The sequence below is a fragment of the Chenopodium album genome, chromosome 5 (assembly GCF_948465745.1).
Source record: "Chenopodium album chromosome 5, dcCheAlbu1.1, whole genome shotgun sequence".
In the NCBI taxonomy this organism is placed as follows: domain Eukaryota; kingdom Viridiplantae; phylum Streptophyta; class Magnoliopsida; order Caryophyllales; family Amaranthaceae; genus Chenopodium; species Chenopodium album.
In genome coordinates this window covers 16,687,779-16,710,598 of record NC_137838.1, presented here as the reverse complement: position 1 = coordinate 16,710,598, position 22,820 = coordinate 16,687,779, and the positions used below count along the sequence as shown (strand labels likewise).

The 22,820-nt window shown below is 36.3% G+C and overlaps 1 protein-coding gene and 2 long non-coding RNA genes across 3 annotated transcripts; 2 read left to right on the top strand and 1 right to left on the bottom strand.

Moving 5' to 3' along the window:
• Positions 1-17,373: 17,373 nt before the first annotated feature.
• Positions 17,374-21,323, bottom strand: LOC145630528 (uncharacterized). Its single transcript, XR_014112076.1, has 3 exons — positions 21,042-21,323; positions 20,129-20,224; positions 17,374-17,639 (listed from the first exon to the last, which is right to left on the bottom strand). It is a non-coding gene; the product is annotated as an uncharacterized LOC145630528 (long non-coding RNA).
• On the top strand, positions 18,744-19,726 carry LOC145630527 (uncharacterized). Its single transcript, XR_014112075.1, has 2 exons — positions 18,744-18,943; positions 19,498-19,726. It is a non-coding gene; the product is annotated as an uncharacterized LOC145630527 (long non-coding RNA).
• A 451-nt stretch (positions 21,324-21,774) lies between the features above and the next one.
• Positions 21,775-22,575, top strand: LOC145632668 (uncharacterized). Its single transcript, XM_081685016.1, has one exon. It carries the CDS (start codon positions 21,775-21,777, stop codon positions 22,573-22,575), a length of 801 nt encoding a protein of 266 aa, XP_081541142.1.
• Positions 22,576-22,820: the final 245 nt, after the last annotated feature.

Sequence of the window (22,820 nt, the reverse complement as noted above, 5' to 3'; positions counted from 1 at the left end):
GCAAATTGAATTATTGTTTGTATGCCTTTGAGATCACATGAATGTTTTTCACTATGAGAATCGAGTAGAGGCCAATACGGGCGAATGTGACTCCATGACTCACTTCGTACCATCATCCCCGATCCTCCTTTCGTGGTTCCGAACCATATGGAGTTAATAATCTCATGGATTATGAATGGGGTGTAACCTTCACGGGTCAATCGTTGTTGCCTATCGTTGCCCCTTATCGTGGTTGCCTTTTTATGATCCGTGAACGGTTTACAAGTTCCTTAAAAACTTGTTGGTGGCTCCCTACTTTATTTGTCCCTAATCGTAATGTCAATTCCCACTTCCTATGAGTGCCAAGCATATTCACAACATGCTTTTAACGTAGGCGCACTTCGAGCGACGCCTACAGTACCCTCCACAAAAATGAAGGAAAATTTTTGTTTTTTGCATTTTCGAGTCACACGATCACATTACAATGCACACATGAGTCATGTACAAATTGAGTCATGTCATGTCATATCATGTCATTTCACTTCGAGTCGAGTCAACCTCGAGTCAGTCAATCACAGTGAATCAAGTTTTTACCTTGAGTCGTGTCAAGTCGATGAATCAAGCAACATTAAGCCTTGGGTCAACCCTAAGATAATTAAAAAGATTGGCAAAGTTCTATAGTCAAAATAAATACAGGTGCAGCACAACAGGGAAGACCCTATCACAGCGTTCGACGACAGAGTCAATTCTTAGCGCCAGAGATATTTCAGCAGCGACAGAGCTCGAAGCCTCTCAAAAAGGTGATTTCGACCTCATATAGCAATTTCGGGTTCCTTGGTACGCCAGTTAGCACCTATAAGCAATTTGACATGATTGAGTAGTCGATTTGATTACAGTCTAAGTGATCGACCTGACGAAAGATCGTCTCACTTAGCTTAAGCGCCTAAGTATTGGCTCATTACAAACACCAAAGCATCGGTTCAAAAGCAAGCACTTAAACGAAAATATTTCCAAATATGGATTGTCGCACATTCTTATTATACGACAAAGTTTTCCAAAAATTGGATTGTCATCCCCAACTGACAATATTTCCAAAAATGGATTGTCGTGCATCTTCCTCAACGACAATTTTTCCAAGATTGGATTGTCATCTCTGGCAAAGTTTCCAAGCGTGGATTGTCGTGCTCTTTCTTTGTTTGGCAAGTTTTTCCAAGTTCGGATTGTCATACATTCATAGATCGCTGGCAAGTTTTCTGACATTGGATTATCATACACCTAGTTCCCTATGGCAAAATTTCCCAAAGGATTGTCGTAGGTTTCTATTCATGATAAATATCAGCAAAAGTTCCTCAACGTGGATTGTCATTCATTTCAGCAAGTGGCAAATTTTCCCGAAGTGGATTGTCGGTCGACTCTTTTTGCAAATGTTCCAAGACGCGGATTGTCAATTGTGGCAATATTTTCCTAAAAGGATTGTGGCATAGCGTTGGCAAATTTCCAAGGTGGATTGCTTTCAAGAGTTATATTCCAAGATGTGGATTGTCGATCGTAGCAAAGTTCTTATGAAAGATTGTTACGAAGCATTGGCAACTTTTCCAAAAATTGGATTTTGGCAAATTTTCCGAGATACGGATTGTCGCTTCATCGTGGCAACATTTCCAAGGATGGATTGTTACGAAGCATTGACAAATTTCCCTAAATCGGATTGTCATACATCATACGAGAGTTGTGTTGGCAACTATTCCCAAAGAAAAGAGGATTGTCATCACAGCAAAAGCACTGACATACTGGTTCACAAGCAGCAAAGCACCGACGTACTGGCATAGCAAATATTAAAAAGCAGTGATCTTTTCAAAGACTATCACAGCGGGAAAAAGAAGCTCTTTGTTCAGAACGTCAAAGCATCAAGGTAACATTCCATAGCTTGCGGAAAGTTGTCACAAACAACTGGAGATTGTTTCAAGAGAAATAATCTTCGATGGTATTACCTAGGATGTGGAATATTATCAATGCGGATGAGGATTGTTTCAAGAGAAATAATCTTCGATGGTATTCCCTTGGACGTGGAATACTATCAAAGCGGAGGAGGATCGTTTCGGGCGAAGCAATCTTCTAATTTGGAAGCAGTTACAGGCGTAGCGATTTTCAAGCGGGATGACATTCTCTAGCTTGCAGGAGGTCATCAAAGCAATCGGTGACTTTCAGAAACGTGTGCTCGACGGTGCAAGATACGCGTTTCTTAACTCTTTTATCTGTTTACCTAACGTTAGTTTGCAGGTATCGGCTTTACAAGAATGGTTTAGGATCGCAGAACGTTCTGAATCATTCTCCGTCCCTATCGATACTTTGACTTTTGTTTTCGAAACTTGCGTTTCTCCAAACTCAATCAAAGTGGGGGCTTCTATAGACACCCATTTGTGTCTCCCCAAAACCAAACCCAGTGATGAGTACCTTTCACATCGAATCATAATCGAATGAAACGAAAGTGTGGAAAGGTCAAGTGTTGCGGAAAGTTTTAATTTCTTTTCTCTTCTCTCTGTTTTTGAAAACTTTATTTTAAGAAAATAGTCAATCCAGTTTGTTTGGTCCATGATATGGGTCCAATAGTGGTGTAGTTGGATGGGGCTTGCAAAGACCTTTCCAACGATATATTATAAGCCCAATTCCGATGAACATTGTGGAAGTTATGGCCAATTTACCAAACTGGGCCCGGTTTGAGCTTTATATGCGGCCCAATGATCTAGGGGAGGGCCTAATAAGATTTATCATTCCTAATGCAATTAGGAATGGTTTTAGTCTTCTAGATTCTTCTAGAAGGTTCTTTTCATTCCTAATTCAATTAGCATTGATAAATTGACTTTGTTGACTTTTCAGAGTTTTAATCAAAATCATATAGCATTTTCGAAGAAATTATATTATTTTATCCTCCAGTACGGTAAACTTATCGGATTTTTGAAAACGCGTTAAAATCAAGCTTGGCGTCCAACCCCAGGCCTTGGCGCCTGGCGCTAGCCATTGGCGCCTGACGCTAGTGCTGGTGCCTAGCGCCAGCTAGCCAGGGTTGGCGCCAGCTCTGTTTCCTAAGCGTCAGACTCTGTTTTGTTAATTTATCTTTTTTGGCTAATTTTCTCTATAAATATCGTATTTAAAACTCCGTTTTCATTCATCATCTACATCTACATTCACCTACGATCAGTTTTCATTCACCAATTCTCCTCATTCGCAAGTTATTCACCTTCAATCAGTTTTCATTCATTAGCATTCCTTTAATTTTCTCTTAATCATTCATCTCTTTCATTCATCTCCTCCTAAACTTTGTTTTCACATACAAAATTCCGCATTCGCAAGATCTAGAAACACCTAGCCATATTCGAAGTTGCCTTCGCCCTAGACGTGAAAGGTTTTAATTTCTGAGGGTTTGGTCCCAAATCTCTATTTCAATTATTTAATTTAATTTTTTTGATTATTATTTTCCTTGAAGTTACTAAAGTGTGTATTTTTTTTATTAGAAAGAGGTACGAGGCATCAAAGTAAGATCTTTAATTGATTTATTGATTTATGATGTAGAAATCATGTTTATATTGTTATTATGATTCCTAGTATCATGTCTAGGGTAATTTTCTTATTAAATATGATTGTTATGATGCTTCCTATGCTCTTCGTAATATTTATGATTTCTAGTATCATGTAAGGGTTAAAGATTTGATTTTTATTGCTTAGTGACATGCTAGGGTTTGTTATTAATCTTATTAGTATCATGCCTAGGATCTTGCTATTATTATGCTTTAATATTAACATGATTATGATTATGATTATAATTGTTATGATTTATGATGATTATGAATATTCATGATATTTATTATTTATTATGTTGCTTGATGCTTATTATTTATTGCTTGATCACCTTTTATGCATGTTAAAGGGAATTTGTACTTGTAATTACACTTAATAAGATATTAATAATCTTGTTAGGGTTAATTGTGATTATTATTTCAAGTGATCACCAATAATAGTTTATTTGTGCATTATATTCAACCAACATAGATTAAACAGGTTTAGGGTTAATCCTATTGATTGCATGTTAGTCAGAAAGCGCACATGAATACGAGCAGAATAAAGTAGAGGCCTATTATTAGGGCAAGTTCAATCTCTTTTAGGTTGGATTTGTACCATCATCCCCGAACCCTTATTTGGTTCATGATCTTATGGAGTTGACGATCTCTTGGATCATGAAGGGGTGTAACCTTCATCTTATGAACGGTTTACAAGTTCCTTAAAAACTTGTTGGCGACTCTTTTGCTCTATCTTCTTCCCTTTTGGACGCCACCGTAATTTATTGTATGATCACAGTGGGGTTCGAGCTAGTGGGATTAAAGGCTTGAATTATTCCCTACAGGTACCCTCCACAAAAATGACGGAAAATTTTTGCATTTTTGCTTTTTGCATTTTTCGAGTCGCACGATCACATTACAATGCATACACGGGTCATGAGTCACACGTGTCATTTCACTTTGAGTCGAGTCAACCTCGAGTCAGTCAATCACATCGAGTCAAGTTTATACCTTGAGTCGTGTCAAGCCGATGAGTCAAGCAACATTAAAACCTTAGGTCAACCCTAAGATAATTTAAAGCCTTATGTCAACCCTAAGATGATTAAAGAGATTGTCAAAGTTCTATAGTCAAAAATAAATACAGGTGTAGCAGAATAGGGAAGACCCTACCACAGTGTTCGGCGACAGAGTCAACTCTTGGCGCCAGAGATATTTCAGCAGCGACAGAGCTCGAAGCCTCTCAGAAAGGTGATTTCGACCTCATACAACAATTTCGGGTTCCTTGGTACGCCAGTTAGCCCCTATAAGCAATTTGACATGATTAAGTAGTCAGTTTGATTACAATTGCAATAATTGATCGACCTGATGAAAGATCGTCTCACTTAGCTTAAAGCGCCTAATCACGGAAACACCAACATACTGGTTTTAGCGGAAGCAAAGTTCAGGCGAGCTTTAGAGATCGACAAACATTGGTCTTCGGAAATTTTTCTTCAGAGTATTATCGCAACAAACGTTCAAGTACCGAAGCTCTTTGTTCAGAGACGCGTGAACATCTCCATCGAAGTTTTTTTGCTCCATAGACGCGTGGGCATACTATTATCAAAGCTCTTTTGTTAAGAGACGCGTGGACATTTCATTCAAACTCTTTTGTTCAGAGACGCGTGAACATTTCCTACAAGCTCTTTTGCTCAGAGACGCGTGGGAATCCTATTATCAAACTCTTCGTTCAGAGACGCGTGGACACATCATTAAGAAGATCATATCAAAAAGAAGCTCTTTGTTCAGAGGCGCGTGAACACATCCAAAAAAAAGAAAAGAAGCTCTTTGTTCAGAGGCGCGTGAACATATCAAAAGGAAGCTCTTTGTTCAGAGACGAGTGAACATCAAAACAGCAAGGTGGCGTTCCCTAGATTGTGGAGAGTTGTCACAAACAACTGAGGATTGTTTAAAGAGAAGCAATCTTCGATAGTATTCCCATAGACGTGGAATATTATCAAAGCGGAGGGGGATCGTTTCAGGCGAAGCAATCTTCTATATTGGTAGCAGTTACGGGCGTAGCAGTTTTCAAGCGGGATGGCATTCTCTAGCTTGTAGGAGGTCATCAAAACAACAAGGATGCAGCAAATCGGTTACTTTCAGAGACGTGTGCTCGACGGTGCAAGATATGCGTTTCTTAACTCTTTTATATGTTTAACTAACGCTAGTTTTGCAGGTATCGACGTTACAAGAGTGATTAAGGATCGCAGAACGCTCTGAATCATTCTCCGTCCCTATCGATACTTTGACTTTTGTTTTCGAAACTTGCGTTTCTCCAAACTCAGTCAAAGTGGGGGCTTATGTAGACACCCATTTGTGTCTCTCCAAAACCAAACCCAGTGATGAGTACCTTTCACGTTGAATCATAATCGAATGAGGTGAAAGTGTGGAAAGTCTAGTGTTGCGGATAGTTTTAATTGCTTTTCTTTTCTCTCTGTTTTTGAAAACTTATTTTAAGAAAACAGCCAATCCACTTTGGTTGGTCCATTATGTGGGTCCAATAATGGTGTAGTTGTATGGGGCTTGACAAGTGCTTTCCAACGATATATTATAAGCCCTATTCCAATGAATATTGAGGAAGTTATGGCCAATTTACTAAACTGGGCCCGATTTGACCCTTATATGCGGCCCAATGATCTAGAGGAGGGCCTAATATGATTTATCATTCCTAATGCAATTAGGAATGGTTTTAGTCTTCTAGAATCTTCTAGAAGGTTCTTTTCATTCCTAATTCAATTAGCATTGATAAATTGACTTTTGTTGACTTTTCAGAGTTTTAATTAAAATCAAATAGCATTTTTGAAGAAAATATACGATTTTATCCTCCTATACGGAAAAACTTATCTGATTTGAGAAAGCGCGTCAAAAACAGGCCTGGCGCCTTACTCCAGGCATTGGCGCTTGGAGCTAAGCCTAGCGCCTGGCGCTATTGCTGGTGCCTGGCGCCAGTTAGCCAAGATTGGCGCCAGCTCTGTTTCATTTGCGCCAATACTCTGTTTTGTATATTTTATCTTTTTGGCTGATTTTCTCTATAAATTAGGTCAAAAACTCCGTTTTCATTCCTCAACAATCAGTTTTAATTAATATTCACCTACAATCAGTTTTCATTAAATTAATTCTCTCATTCTCTTCTTTAATCATTCATCATCTCTTTCTCTTTCTCTTTTCTAAACCTTGCTTTTACATACAAAATTCTGCATTCGCAAGATCTAGAAACAACTAGCCATATTCGAAGTTTCCTTCGCCCTAGACGTGAAAGGTTTGATTTCTGAGGGTTTGATCCTAAATCTCTCTTTCAATTATTATTTAATTTAATTGTTTGTTTATTATTTTCCTTGAAGTTACTAACGTGTGTATTTTGTTATTAGAAAGAGGTACGAGGCATCAAAGTAAGTAATTTAATGGTTTTAATTGATATTATGATGTAGAAATCATGTTTATATTGTTATTATGATATTCCTAGTATCATGTTTAGGGAAAAGGTTATAATATCAAATATGCTTATTATGATTCCTGCGATGCTTCCTATGTTCTTCCTAATATTTATGATTGTTAGTATCATGTTATGGTTAAAGATTTGATTTTTATTTCTTAGTGACATGCTAGGGATTAACGCTTGAAATTATTCCCTACAGGGTGTAACCTTCACAGGTCAATCGTTGTTGCCTTTCGTTGTCCCTTTATTCATGGTTGCCTTTTATGATCCGTGAAAGGTTTACAAGTTCCTTAAAAACTTGTTGGCGGCTCCCTACTTTCCTTGTCCCTTATCGTGTCCCTTATCGTATGTCAATTCCCAATTCCTATGAGTGTTAAGCATATTCACAACTTGCTTAACATAGGCGCACTTCGAACGACGCCTACATGATGCTTTGGCTATCACGGGAGATGAAGTCTCCTTTGATCCATCACTACTAATTCAATCTATGAATAAACCTCTACTAGAAGTTGTTTTTGTTTCAAGCTATGAAGAAGTGAATGGAATTTGGGATAGTGACGATGAAAACGTCTATCTCAAAGATATAGCCTGTTCATCTCTTAGCACTAGCGAAGATGTTTGGGGGGACTCTGAGGTCAAGGTTCTCACCAGGAATGGAAGGTTGCAACAACCCAGTCCACCTCCACCACAAGCACAACCAACAGTTGATCCCATCGACCCTGTGAGCAGCGATGTGATCAAGAAACTACAAATGACTAAGGTGGAAATGAATGTATAGAAGCTTTTGGCTACCTCCCACGAGCATCGAAAGGATGTGATGAATGCTCTGGTGAAGATAGGATTTGATAGTGACTTGACTCCTCAAGGGTTAGTTAGCTTTCTCAATACTGAATTGCCAAGTACCAATAATCTGATTTTCTTTTCTGATCAGGATCTGCCCCTGGAAGGAGATCAAATAACAAGGCCTTAAACCTCACTGTGGTGTGTAGGCAGATGAATATTCCCATGAGCCTAGTTGATAATGGCTTAACAATCAACGTATGCCCACTGCGCACTGAAAAGAAGTTGAGCATAAAGAATGAAGAATTGATCCCATCTACTCAAGGATTCGTGCTTATGATAATACTCGCCGTCAAGCCGTGGGTACTATCATGTTAAACATAACTACTGGAGCTATTGAACGTCGCACCAAGTTTCAGGTGGTGGAAATTAAGGCTTTTATTAATCTGTTGTTAGGTCGTCCTTGGCTTCATGAGCTAAAGGCGATCCCGTCATCGCTGCACTAAAAGGTAAAAGCCATAGTTGGAGGGATTCCAATCAGTATTGACGCCTTTCCCATGCATATTCAAGTTATCGACACCCCCATTGTCCATGTCAAACATGATGAGGAAGATGAGGATCTCTGGGGGTTTTCTCTAGACGATGTTCTCATGATTGAAGAAGAGGAGAAGTGTCACCTCGATTTTGATCCCTATTCAAATACAAACATCATTGTAATCATGAAGAAGCAAGGGCATTTCCCTAGAATGACCCTTGGACTTAAGAAAAAGATAGATGAACTCTGGGGTCACCCTGGTGCTCCAAAGAAAGACACCTTTGTCTTAGGGTTCAAACCAACAAAGGAAGATATGAAACAAGCTCTCTCGAGGATGAAAGATCGCAACAATGCTCGAACCATGAAGACGGAAATGTCCATGGATCCTTATCCCTTCACTCTCAATGGCCAGTAAATCAAAGAGGGGGGAAACTTCCCATGCTATGAATTCCTCAAGCCTTTCGTCCATAATGGGAAGCGTGAGTCAGGTTTTGAGATGTTCTTGGGTTGTGATTTCTTCGACGAAGGCGATGAGTTCTCAACAACTGAGAAACCAGTCAGTCCAAGCTCTAATGATATGAACATTAATCTTCTTTTTGGGCTGGAAAAGAATGAACCCAATCCTATCAATAATGACAATTTTGAGCTCATTCAAGCTGTCATATCGAGAAAAGATTTCGACCCCTCTGAGTTAATTGTCCCAGCTGATGGTGTTTTAAAGGGATGGCGCAAGACAATGAAGATCACTACGCCAAGTGGAGAAAAGGTGGAAGTGATCACTGGCAAAGGTCCTATGTTTGATGAATATGAATAGTCTGGATCCGAGTTCGAGTCTGAGTCCATAGATGAGTCTTTAGGATCTAAGGCCGACCCCCTTACTGCTATTGAGTCTTCTGTAGTTTCTTCTGTTGAGCATCTTGTCGAGTCTCCTTCCTCTATCCCAAATAATTCCGGTGAGGTTGCAGCTGACCTTGCCCTTTTTAATGTAATGACCAATGAATTCAATGAAATGAATACCTTTGCTAACGATGCGTGTCCTTCCCCTAACCCTGATCAATATTGCTTTGCTAATGATAAAAATGACAAAGAAATAATAAAAGCAATGGAAGAACACGAAAATAAAACAGCAATTATTGAAGATACAGAAACAGTTAATATTTCTAATGATAAGACTCTCAAAGAAGTTAAATTTGGATTAACACTAAGTCAAGACGAACAAAAAGAGCTAATTAATTTGCTTAGCGAATTTGTTGATGTATTTGCTTGGTCGTACCAAGATATGACAGGGTTTGACAAGGATATAGCTCAGTATACAATACCACTCATTCCAGGTATGAAGCATGTCAAACAAAAGCTACGTCGTATGAAACCAAATGTGGCTCTCAAAATCAAGGAGGAAATAAATCAGAAAGCAACTGGCTGCAGGTTTCATTAAAGTGTCCAAGTATCCAGAGTGGATATCTAATGTGGTTCCAGTTCCAAAGAAAGATGGAATTGAAGGGTCAGAATGTGTGTTAATTACAGGAATCTTAACAAAGCAAGCCCAAAGGATGGGTCCCCTCTACCTCACATTGACATTCTGTGCGACAACACAACAAACCATGCACTCCTATCTTTCATGGACCGCTACGCTGGATATAACCAAGTACTGATGGATGAGGAAGACATGTAGAAAACTACATTCATCATACAATAGGGTACATATTGCTATACGATAATGCCATTCGAGTGGAAAAACGTGGGTGCCACCTACCAAAGAGAAGCCACAACATTATTACATGATATGATGCATAAAGAGGTGGAGGTCTATGTTGATGATATGTTCGTCAAGTCAAAAGATCGGCCAAGCCCCATCATTGCACTTCGCAAATTCTTTGAAAGACTCCGCAAGTATAACATGAGATTGAATCCAGCAAAATGTGCATTCGGAGTTACATCAAGCAAACTACTTGTCTATGTGATGATCAGTCCTCGAGGAATTGAAATAGATCCCATAAAAGTCAAGGCAATCATGGCCATGCCACCGCCCAAGACTGAGAAGGAGATTCGAGGTTTTATCGGGAGGTTGCAATATATAAGTAGGTTCATATCCAAACTCACTGCGATATGTGAACCTATATTCAAGAAGTTAAAGAAGAAAGTTCCAGTTACATGGGATGACAATTGCCAAAAAGCTTTCGACAAAATCAAAGAATACCTGGCAAATCCACTTATGCTAGCACCAGCAATACCTTACTTTCCTCTTCGACTCTACCTTACGGTCACAAGAGAAACGATGGGAGCAATGCTAGCATAAGAAATCGAAAGCAAAGAAAACGCAATCTATTATTAGATGAAAAAGCTTCAAGGTTATGAGACCAGGTACACACCACTTGAAAATTTGTGTCTCGCACTCGTGTGGGCTGCACAAAAATTAAGACATTACATGCTCAGTCATACAATTCATGTTGTGTCAAAAATGGATCCTCTCAAGTACCTGTTCGAAAAGGCAACACTAAATGGCAGATTATCAAGATGGATAGTCAGCCTTGCTCAGTTTGACCTGAAATTCGTACCACAAAAGGCCATCAAAGCAACTGCAGTTTCTGATTTCTTAGCAGATTTTCCATTGGAAGAAGCTGAGAAAGAAGAAGAAGAAGAGTATGATTTCCCTGATGAAGATCTACTAATGACCGAGGATGATAGCTGGACTCTCTATTTCGATGGAGCTTCGAACCAAAAGGGTTATGGTGTAGGAGTCTTGCTCGTCTCGCCCAACGAAGAACACATCCCAATTTCTATGAAGCTCGACTTTGATGTCACCAACAATGCTGTAGAATATGAAGCATACATCTTAGGATTAGAAACAACTGTGGCCCTCAGAATTAAGAAGCTCAGAATCTACGGCGATTCATCACTAATCATCAACCAGATCTCCAAGAGACGGAAAGTGAGAAGTGAAAGTCTCGCTACGTATCAAGCTCATCTGGAAACTCTCACGGAGCAACTAGATGAAGTGGAATAGACATACATGCCTAGAGAATAGAATCAGTTTGCTGACGCACTAGCTAAGTTGGCATCAATGGTGCAAAATTAAAGAGATACGATTCAAATGCCATTGACCATAAAACGAAGATATGAACCGACTTATGTTCATGCGCTTGATGATGAACTAGAATCACAAGAAAAAGAGCCATGGTATACAGATATCCTTAACAATGTAACAAAGGGAGAATACCCTCCTAACACTGATAAAAAGGCACGCTGTGCTTTAAGGCTCTTGGCTAGGGATGGCAACGGATTGGATCTGGACCGGGTCCGGATGGACCCTGATCTAGATCCGTTTTTTAGCCTTGGATCCAGATCCGCCTCGGATCCGTCGGGTCTAGAAAATGAAGACCCAGATCCGACGGATCCAATGGATCCGGATCCGGGTCTTCAACTAGTCTCGAACAGAAAAAGAAAAAGCAAAAATGAAAATATGAAAACAACTTCACAACGCAATTGTACAAAATACAAATGATTAAAATAAGTAAACCCAAATTACATTTAAAAAACCAAATTCATAGACTTAATGCTAGAAATTCTTTATTTGCTCGTAAAATGAATTACTACATAACTTTATAAATTTACAAAACAAGTGTACAAAGTACTACCTTACTTTATTCTTAATTTACATATAAAGATTCAAGAAATACTTCAAATCTAACAAAACTAGTACAAAAGAATTAAAAACAAAAATGAATCACTTATTGCTCATCTAAACGGAGGGTGGCACGGTTGGAGAAGGTCCTCGACTCCTCAGTATACTGTCGTTTTGTCGCTGAATTGCTAAGGAGTTAGGGGTAGGTGGAGAGTTGGAGACTAGAGAGAGAAAGATAGGGTTTGTAATGAAAGAGGAAAAAACTGACTTAGGTTTCTTGTAGGTTGTAACATTATATGGGTTAGGCCAATTTTGTTACTATTAGAAACTTAAGTGTTTTTTTAATAAAAAAACTATAAAACGGGTACACAGATCCGAGTCCGGGTCCAGGAGTTAGACCCGGACCCAGATCCGTTTTTTTCCAGCGGGACCCGGATACATCGGGTCCAATATTTGAAGACCCATATCCGTGAAAAACGGATCTGGATCCTCGGATGAGGATGAGGATGAGGATGAATACCAAACCCAGTGATGAATACCATTCATGTCATTTGATTATCGAACAAAGCGATAGTGTGAAAAGTCTAGTGATGAGGATGTTTTTATTAAAATATCTCTTCTTTCTGTTTTTAAAAATATTTCTTTTCTTACCCTATTTATGAAAAACGTGCATTTCAGTTTAGTTTGGTCCATGATATGGGTCCAATAATGGTGTAGTTGGATGGGGCTTCTTTCCAACGATATATTATAAGCCCAATTCCGATGAATAATGTGGAAGTTATGACCAAAATACTAAACTGGGCTCGAACCGGATCTTACCTACGACCCAATGATCATGTGGAGGGTCCAAATGTCTAATCCTATTCCTAAACTAATTAGGATTAACTAGAAGCTTCTATAAGTTTCGAAAAGATCTTAATTATCCTTTTTTAAAAGATAAGATTAAAGAATTTGAGTTAAATAAAAACTTTCCTTTTTTAAAACTTTCCTTTTTTCTTAATCCTAATTCTATTCGAATTAAGATGTTCAAAGACAATCAGATATTATTTTCGTGCCTCATAATCTTTATCTAAATCTTATTTGGTTAAATAGATCTTGAAATTATCTTTCCAATGATATATTATAATATTAAATCCGAGCTATAACGAAAAAGATATGAATTAGATATGAAACTCTATCCAAAACTGACATCGTCCTACTATTTCGGCCATATCTTTTTATCTACAAAATATTTTAATTCCATTCTAATTGGGTTGGAAAGTAGACTTCAAGATCTTTCCAAAGACATATTATATGCCTTATTGGAACTTTTGGATCAAAAGATATGATAAAAACAAAATCCGTAAAAACTGTTGTCCATCGAGTTTTATTTCGATTCGAATTCGGATTTATTTCTTATTCTCCGACCCTCTTTTTTGTCTATAAATAGAGGTCATATCTCCCCTTTTTCAATCACCAACTCTCATCAAGAAATTCTTGATTCTCTCTTTCTTTCTAAGCCTAGCGTTTTACAAACACAATTCCTCATACATTAGCACTAGACACACCTAGCATAATTCGAAGTTGCCTTCGCCCTAGACGTGAACGATTTGATATTTCTGAGGGTTTGGTCCCAATTCTCTATTTCAACTATTTAATTTAATTGTTTGATTTATTATTTTCCTTGAAGTTACTAACGTGTGTATTGTGTTATTAGAAAGAGATACGAGGCATCCAAGTAAGTGCTTTAATTGATTTATTGATATTTTGATATAGAAATCATGTCTAGGTTGTTATTATTATTCCTAGTGTCATGTTAGGGCGTTTTGATCTTCCTAGTATCATGTTTAGGGTAACAAATATAATTTTGATATCAAATATGACAATTGTGATTATTGCGATGCTTCCTATATTCTTTCCTAATATTTTTGTTAGTATCATGTTAGGGCTATATATTTGATCTTTAATGTTTAGTGACATGCTAGGGTTTATTATTAATCTTGTTAATATTATGCTTTAAAATGATTATGATAATTATGATTATAATAATGATTATTATTTTTATGATTATTATTATGTTGCTTGATATTTATTGTTATTTCTTGATCACACCTTTTATGCATGTTTAAAGGGAATTGGTACTTGTAATCACGCTTAATAAGATAATTAATAATCTTGTTTAGGGTTAATATGATTATAATTCAAGTGATCGCCAATAATAGTTTATTTGTGCATTAATATTCAACAAACATAGATAAACAAGTTTAGGGTTAATCCTATTGATTGCATGTTAGTCAGAAAGCGCACATGAATACGATAAGAATAAAGTAGAGGTCTATTATTAGGGAAGGTTCAATCTCTTTTAGGTTGGATTTGTACCTTCATCCCCGAACTACCAGTCATGGTTCCAGACCTATTGGAGTTGACGATCTCTTGGATCGTTAAAGGGTGTAACCTTCACCCTATGAACGGTTTACAAGTTCCTAAAACTTGTTGGCGACTCTTTTGCTCTATCTTCTTTCCCTTTGGACGCCACCATACTTAAGTGTATGATCACAGTGGAGTTCAAGCTAGAAATAATGCTTGAATTATTCCCTACAAGTTGACTTTACTTTTGTTGGTTGAGTTTTTATGTTGAGTCGTTTTAAATATTTTAAAGGAGAGTCTTCCGCTGTATGTCTTTGATAGTTTCCTTAGCCGTTTTAATTTCACGGTGGCGGTAATGTCTTAGATTTTCCTATTTAAAATTTTAAACATGGCAAAACAGGTATTTTAAAAGAAAGGAATTTCTAGGGTGTTACAGAGGTGGGGTACAAATTAGGGATAATTCAAAGGATGTTTCTCCTATGCAACAATGGGTGATAAGAATTTCAGAACTTAAGAAGTAAAAATGGAGATTAAAGAGAGAACAAGGAAGAAGAGAGAAGAGAGAAGAGAGAAGAGATGGGACCCAAAAATATCGAAGGAAAAAAAAAAGAAGGGGAGGGGGTCATTAAAAATCACGTGCAAGTCACATGCCCCAAGTCAACACTAGATTTTTGGTCAATGCCGGAATCTCGAGTAAGGTGGCCATTGACAACAAAATTGTAAATTTGGGCAGTGTTGGACAACATATTTTTAGGTAGATGGTTTTTGACAAAAAATGTTTTTAACGGGTGGTTTTGGACAATTTTTTGTGGTGTTTGGAGAGCCACAAGAGCGGGGGTGAGAATCGATCTCAGGATCTCCTAAATCCGGGAGGGAAGCTTTAACCACTAGAGTTATCCCTCACTCTCACCTCTTATTTTATTTGAGTCAGTTAAATTGCCTAAAAATATGTGTCAGTCAAAGTGTAACACTCATTAAAATACGAAGAGATTAGTTTCTTCTCCAAGCGGACCCCCAAACTATCATACTTTAATATATCCATATTCTCTCTCCTCTCAACTATCAAACTTTTTTTTTCCAACAAGGCAACAACCCCACTTCCTTTATATTTTATATTTTCTACTATTTCTGTTAAAACTTTGCGCATGAATAAATGAAGCAAGTAATAAAATATGAAGGGTATAAAACTTTCTCCAATTTAACACATTTTTCAAGGCTCACTTTTTTGTAGGAAATAATAAAACTTGCTTATCCACTTTAAAAAAAATATTAACACTCATTATTATATTAAAATATCAACAACTTTTTTAAGCCAATGAGTTGGCAGCTCTACATTGGCCATAAAACTAATAGAATGCCTTTTCATTTAGTAGAGTCTTAAGATGAGTTTTGAAAATTCATCCCAAGACAACCTATAGTATGATATGTGAGTCTTGAGTTAAGACACTACTCAAGACTCATTGATACTTTTACCCTTAGAATTGAACTTTGGGTGGTTGTTATACCGCCTTGTAGGTCTTGTCAAGTAAGGGGAAGATGGTTTTCAAGTGGTAAGACTATTTTCAAGGCAATTGTTTAGGGTATTTTCTAAGTTAGTGGAGGTAGTTTCGGGCTACGGATTAGTGGCTTTGCAAAAAAGAGGTGGTGGTTTTGGGGTTGGAGGGTGGTTTCAGCATGGTGGAGTGGGTTGTGTTGGTTTTGGGGTTGTGGGTGGGTTTAGGGTTTGGAGGTAGTTTCAAACGGATTGTGTTGGTTTGAGGTTGAAAAAGCTAGTGGTTTCTATTTAGGGTAAAAATACCACAAATACGTGGTCCAATCCCATATAGAGACATGTGGCTCAAATTAAAAAAAGACACGTGTCCCTATAGGAAGATGACACGTGCAAAACTACTACATGAGCACCTGATAAAGAGAATAAAGGGCCTCCTTACATCAGGAGGCCAAAATCCTGAGAAAGCCAGAAAATGGCGCCCCCTAGGACATGTGTCCTCTTCTAATTGCGCTGCTAATCAGAGCGTAGAATATTAGGGCAGCAACCCTAAGGGGCACAATTCCCCACCCCTATAATTACCCCAATCATTTATAATGGGGGGGGGGTGGATTGTGACATAACATTTAAGAGCACACTCAAGCTCCAACTTCTCTCTACTTACTCTCTCTAGCTTTTCCAATTCCCAGTTACTAACTTAACCGTCGAAGACGAATATTCGGGGAACGGGATATTCGTTTGCACTTTTGCTAGTGTCCGAGCCAATCTGTCCGAAGAGCGCGACCAGTATCCCAAGGGAAATCCAAAAAATCCTCGAAACAGTTTCAGCAAAGTTTTGAGGTAGGTTGATACATGAAAATTAGGCCAACGACGAAAATTCCATCAAAGATAGTTTTTTTACAACATTTTATCTTTATTAGCTAGTTTCTTACAACATTATTATTACGTAGTTTCTCACAATTTTGGTTTTAACTATTAGGTAGTGTATGAAAAATAATCCAATAATGTTTTACAAAAATAAACGAGCGAAGACCAAAGGAAAATTTTGGTGTTATTAATTGCAATTGGTATTTACTTCTTTATTTTCTAATTGCATCGATATCATTTGGTGTTCCACGCTTGTCAATATAAAAATATAGATATTAATATTTATTATTTGGATTTAGAAAAATTATAGAAATTTAATATTTGAAAAGTACAACTCATAATGACGATGTAACTATACTTTTACTTACGTAAACACAAAAATGATAACCAAAGAGAAATGTGTGAATAGTGAAAAATTGAAAAGAATAGTCTAAGGAAGTATTTGCAATTATTTTGAAATAGATGATATAAAGAGTGTTACAATTATTAATTACAAAATTGAGCGAGTACATTAATGTAATTTCTTAATGCGGAGTAATTAGCCTTACCCTGTTTTTCTTTAGGAAAATTTGTCAAAAAAAACTTTTAAAAGCATCATTTTGCGAAAAAAAAATCTTGTAAAAACTTTTTGGTTACAAAAAACTACCACTTTTTTTTTTTTTTTTTTCCAAGAGGAAACCTATTTCCCTCATTACCCTCTAATTAACTTAATTAAATACTATTTTAGCCTTCAAAAACAGTTTTTCTTTCAAAATCATTTGAGCATATATCAAACATACATAGTTGTTCAGAACTAATCTAACATCATTATTTATAAAAATTATGTCGACAAGGATCATTCCCTTTACATAAGGTCATAAGTAAGTACAGGTTTTGGACATAACATAACTTTCATTCGTGTAGGAATGTTTCCCCCTTTTCATTAACATACTTTCTTCAACCTGTAACTTGCCTATTTTCCACGTTCAGTTCACTTTCCAATGTCGACAAAGTTACATCTATCGTATCATATTAAATCATTTCAGAACAACTTTATACTTCATAAAAATTCATAACACATTGACACATTTCATAATCATTATTCATTCGTAACACTTAATTGAATAAAATAATCATTAGTGTTAAACATTTAATAGGGGCATAGCATAACAGATCACATACACATAATTTATAAATTAATAAAATAACAAGAAATTCATGTCGTTCATAGCATTCTTATCACCTTGTATGATAGTAAGGCATCTTTATAAGCGATCATACATATCAGTATATCATAAAACTCATCGATAGAGTATCCTTGTGAGTTCTCATAAGTCCTTTAATAGAATTCAGGAATTCGTAATCTTTTTGGTGGACATGCTAGTCGCTGGACAGTATGACATGACGGAACATAACATGCATTACATGACCGAAACATAACATATACTGCCTGGTGGACTAGGTCTTTCACTTTCATATAATAAGTTATGTATCTTTTAATAAGTTTTTCGTAGATTATTAACATACTTTCGAGAGATCCACAAATCAATAGAACATTGTGTATATATATAAAATCATTCATATAAATCATAAGGCTGAAATACATCAATAAACATGTTTATCATCTCGCAAGTCATTTATACAAGGATATAAAAGGTCATGTCATGTCATGTCATGTCATTTGCACATATCATGCTTTTAAATTAAATCATAACATGCCAAACATATCATACAGGCATACACGTGATACAATAACAGGCCATTAAAGTTACACACGTGCACTCATAATACGTGGACATAATTCACTAGGTGAAAAATGAAGATTGACACCGACCTAAGGCCACCGGTTTTTAAAAACCGGTGGGAAAATATGGAGAAAAATGGGCGAGATTTTTAGAGTGGGGTATTCCCACCAGTTCAAACCGAACCGGTGGAAAAAAATTATTCCCACCGGTTTTGAACCGGTGGTAAAGTTTAAAAAAAAAAAAAAAAAAAAAAAAACAAACAAAACGTGCCTCTCATTTCTCCTCTCCATCCCTTTATAAACCCTAACCCTAATCTTCTCTCTCCTCTTTCGCCTCTCCTCCTCTCTCCTGCTCTCAACTCCTTCGTTCTCCTTCTCTCTCCTTCGTTCTCCTCGTTTTCTACTTCATCTTCTTGGATTTTCTTCGTCGTCTTCGTCTTCTTCTTCGATTTCCCCAAAATTGAGGCTCAAATATCGTCGGAAATGCAAGCGATTTTGTTTATTCAATCTCGTCGATCTCTTTCTTTCCCCTTAAATTCCACCGACATCAACAACAATTTTTGGGTTTAATTATTCGAGGTTAGGGTTAAATTTCTGGATTTAATTCGATTTTGTTGGATTTAATTTTGAGTTTAATTAATCAATTTTGGATTTTAATTGATTTTTCTGGGTTTATTTAATCAATTTTAGGATTTTAATTCGATTTTTCTGGGTTTATATAATCGAATATAATCGATTTTTGGTTTTTTTTTCTGAGTTTATTTAATCAAATTTAATCGATTTAGGATTTTAATTCAATTTTTCTGGGTTCATGCATGCGGTTTTTGGGTTTATTTAATCGAATTTAATCCATTTTAGGATATTAATTCGATTTTTCTTGGTTTATGCATGCGGTTTTTGGGTATATTTAATTGAATTTAATCCATTTTAGGATTTTAATTCGATTTTTCTGGGTTTATGCATGCGGTTATTGGGTTTTTTTATTTTTTTTATTTTGAGGTTTCTGGTTTTTTTTTCCCTGGATTTTGGGTTTATTTTCATTTTTTTATTATTTTGAGTTTTCTGGCTTTTTTTATTTTATTTTATTTTCAATATGTGAGATCTATTAACTTTTGTGTTTTAATTGAATGTAGGTATCAGTTCGTGGCTTTTTTGGTTATTATGTTGTAATTTTTTTTGGTTTTTATGTTGTAATTTTTTTTGGTGCAATTTTTATGTTGTAATTTGAGTTTGTGAATTATTTTGGTTTTTTTGTTGTAATTTTTTTTTTTTTTGTTATCATACAATAACAATTAAATGGTAATCATATTTCAGAGTATAATATATTTCGTTTGATTATGATATGTTTTTTATTTTGAGTTTTATTGGTATTCGATTATATTTTAAGTGAAATTTTTTTTTAAAAAAATCATGTATATTGCCAACGGTTAACCGGTGACATTTTGATTTAATACCCCCCAAAAAAGCGGGAAGGTTTAATTGCCACCGGTTAACGGGTGGCAATTCTTGTTTAGCCACCGGTTTTGAATCGGTGGCTTTTCGATGGACAATTGCCAACCCCGAAATGCCCAGCGGTTCAAAACTGGTGGCATAAGAACGTTTTGAACCGGTGGGCATTTGCCTTTTTCTACTAGTGATTGTCACACATACACGTCTAAACACAATAGCTAAACATAATAGTTACATATACGGGACTGAACACAATTGCTAGACATATTGGTTAAACATTCAAGGCTAGACATAAGTGCTAGACATAATGATTACCTCATTCGATCATCCATAATCATCACTCTTAGCTTATTCTCAAATAATCATCATGGAGCTCTAAACCTCTGTCATTAATTCCTCATTGTCATGACTCTCAATCATACCCAATAATAATAAAATACTCATTAGTAGCTTCTCTATTCAAAACCTTTGATAATAAACTAATATAAACTTATTTTCATAGAATAAAACAAGTATTATATAATCTATATATTATATACTAAAGTAATCACCAGAGTTATCCCTTAAGTACACATGTCACATTCACAACAAAAATTTTCCCGCCCAAATATTTTTTAGCTTTTTTTTTAAATTTCTTTTTTTCCCTTAAAAAATAACATGATAAAAAAAATTTAATGAAAAAAAACTTACAATAATTTATAAAATATTTTAAATAATGTATCTAACAAGAGAATTTTAAGGATAGACATGATATGAATTCAAATTCAAAAATAAAAAATGTTACATATAAGCCATTTCATTTAAACTAACTCCATTTTAATTGAATTTTATTCATTTATTTATTTATTTTTATTTTCAAGTCTTATTATTATAAATCCGTGCATTTGCACGGGGATAAAACTAGTTCAGAGTAAAACAAGCACTATTAATAAAATAAACACTACCAATATTCGTATTAGTAGAGTAAAAGGATTGAAAAAACTATAATCTCTTTAATAATTAAAGTGAAAGCAACAATAAGACTCATTTTAGAAAATTTATCATACGAGATACAGTATCATCATTTCTTATATCAAGTGATTATTTTATAAAATAAACAAGTACGAAGTATAAAAATAGAAAAACATAGGTACTATTCATGTTGTCATTATCAAAGAAAGATAAGAGTGAAATCCGAAGTACGAAATCATCCTCGTAACCAAAATTAAAAGCAACAAAGTAAACTCACTTTGGTGATATTGAAAAGAAGTACGTTCAACTAAAGAACTTGGTTTTACAAGACCACTTGTGTCTCAGCTCGGTAAGAACATATCACGAACATGGAGAAAAAAAAAGAAGTCGGCTGCAATCAGAGACCAGGTCGGGATGACTCGTCAATGGCAAGGGTGGTGTGGCACCACCTTGAACAAGTAGGGGTGGCGGTGGTTGTGATAAAGGTGATGGCGTTGGCTTGGGCATTTGGAGGTTACGGAGTATAAGTATAACTTATTGCAAGAACTTGAAAGAAAAGGAAGGATAAGATGAAACTAGTGAAAGTGATAAGCATGGATATTGTGTTGGTTGTGTGCTTCAAAGTAGTGGATGTAGTTGCTATTATTAAGTTTAATCAATATGTGGGGGGTTTAATTTAGCATATTATTAGGAGTCACTGTTAGTGGGACTAGGTTTTATTCATTGGACGTGGGTTTACTCCCTTAGTTTTAGGGAAGTAGTTGTCATTAGTTTTCTTATATATTTGCTCTTGTACTTTGTTATTAAAATGCATAATATCAGTTTGGTAATTCTTTCCTATCTCTCATCTCTCTCTTTAGTTTCAACATGGTATCCGAGTAGATGGTTCAATCCTAGGCTTTATTAAAAAGTCGTGAGTCGTGAGTAAAAAAATCAGTCGTGAAGAAAAAAAAAGTGTAGTGATTTTCATAAAAAAAATAGTATTCGTTTATTTTTGTGAGTCAGTAATCATGTCAAATGGTGGTATGAATTTGTCGCAGCAACCCTTGATTCCAATATTCAAGGGTGAAAATTATCACCTATGGAGTCTCAAGATGAAGACATTGTTTAAGTCTCAAGAGTTATGGGACTTGGTGGAGAACGGTTATAGTGAGCCGAACCCAGCACCGACTATTCCTGATCAACAATTACGAGAAAATCGTAAGAAGGATGCAAAGGCTCTATTGTACATCCAATCGGCAATGGATGATAAGGTTTTCCCACGAATTTCTGCTGCGTCAACATCTAAACAAGCGTGGGATATTTTGAAGAAAGAGTATTTTGGTGATAAGAAGGTAATTGCCGTTAAACTACAAACTTTACATAGTAGTTTTGAGAATATGACAATGCAAGACAAAGAAACAATCCAAAGTTTCTTGTCTAGAGTATCTGATATTGTGAGTCATATGAGAATCTATGGTGATACTATTACTAACGAGACTATTGTTAGTAAGGTATTAAGATGTCTTCACAAGATGAAAGACTATAAGCGTGTTGTTACCGCAATTTTAGAGTCAAAGGATTTGTCAACCTACACATTTGATGAGTTGATGAGTTCTTTGATGGCTCATGAAGAGAGAATGGATAAGTCTACGGATGAAGATGTCGAGGAAAAAGCCTTTCAAGTTAAAGGGCAAATGTTGAATGGTCGTTATAATGATGGAGGTCGTGGTCGAGGTAGTCGTGGTCGAGGTCAAGGTCGTGAAGAAAGTGGTTGTCGTGGTAGTGGTCGGGGTCATTCATCAATGAGTAGTGTTCAATGCTACTATTGAAAGAGGTATGGTCACAAAGAAGACCGTTGTTGGGATAAACAAAGAGATGAGCAAGTTGGTGATCAAAGCAAGCAAAGCAACTATGCTCAAAAGGTCGAAGAGGAAGAGACTAAGCTCTTCTAAACATAGTGTCGTGGTCGGGTTGTGAAAGTCGGGGTTGATCGAGGTACTTTGCAATGTCGAGTTCATTAAAAGTGTCGAGTTAAGATGTGTCTAGTTCATTAAAAGTTTCGAGTTCAAGTTAT

Coding starts and splice junctions, on each gene's coding strand:
- LOC145632668 (XM_081685016.1), top strand. CDS start 21,775: ATGTCAAATGGTGGTATGAATTTGTCGCAGCAACCCTTGATTCCAATA.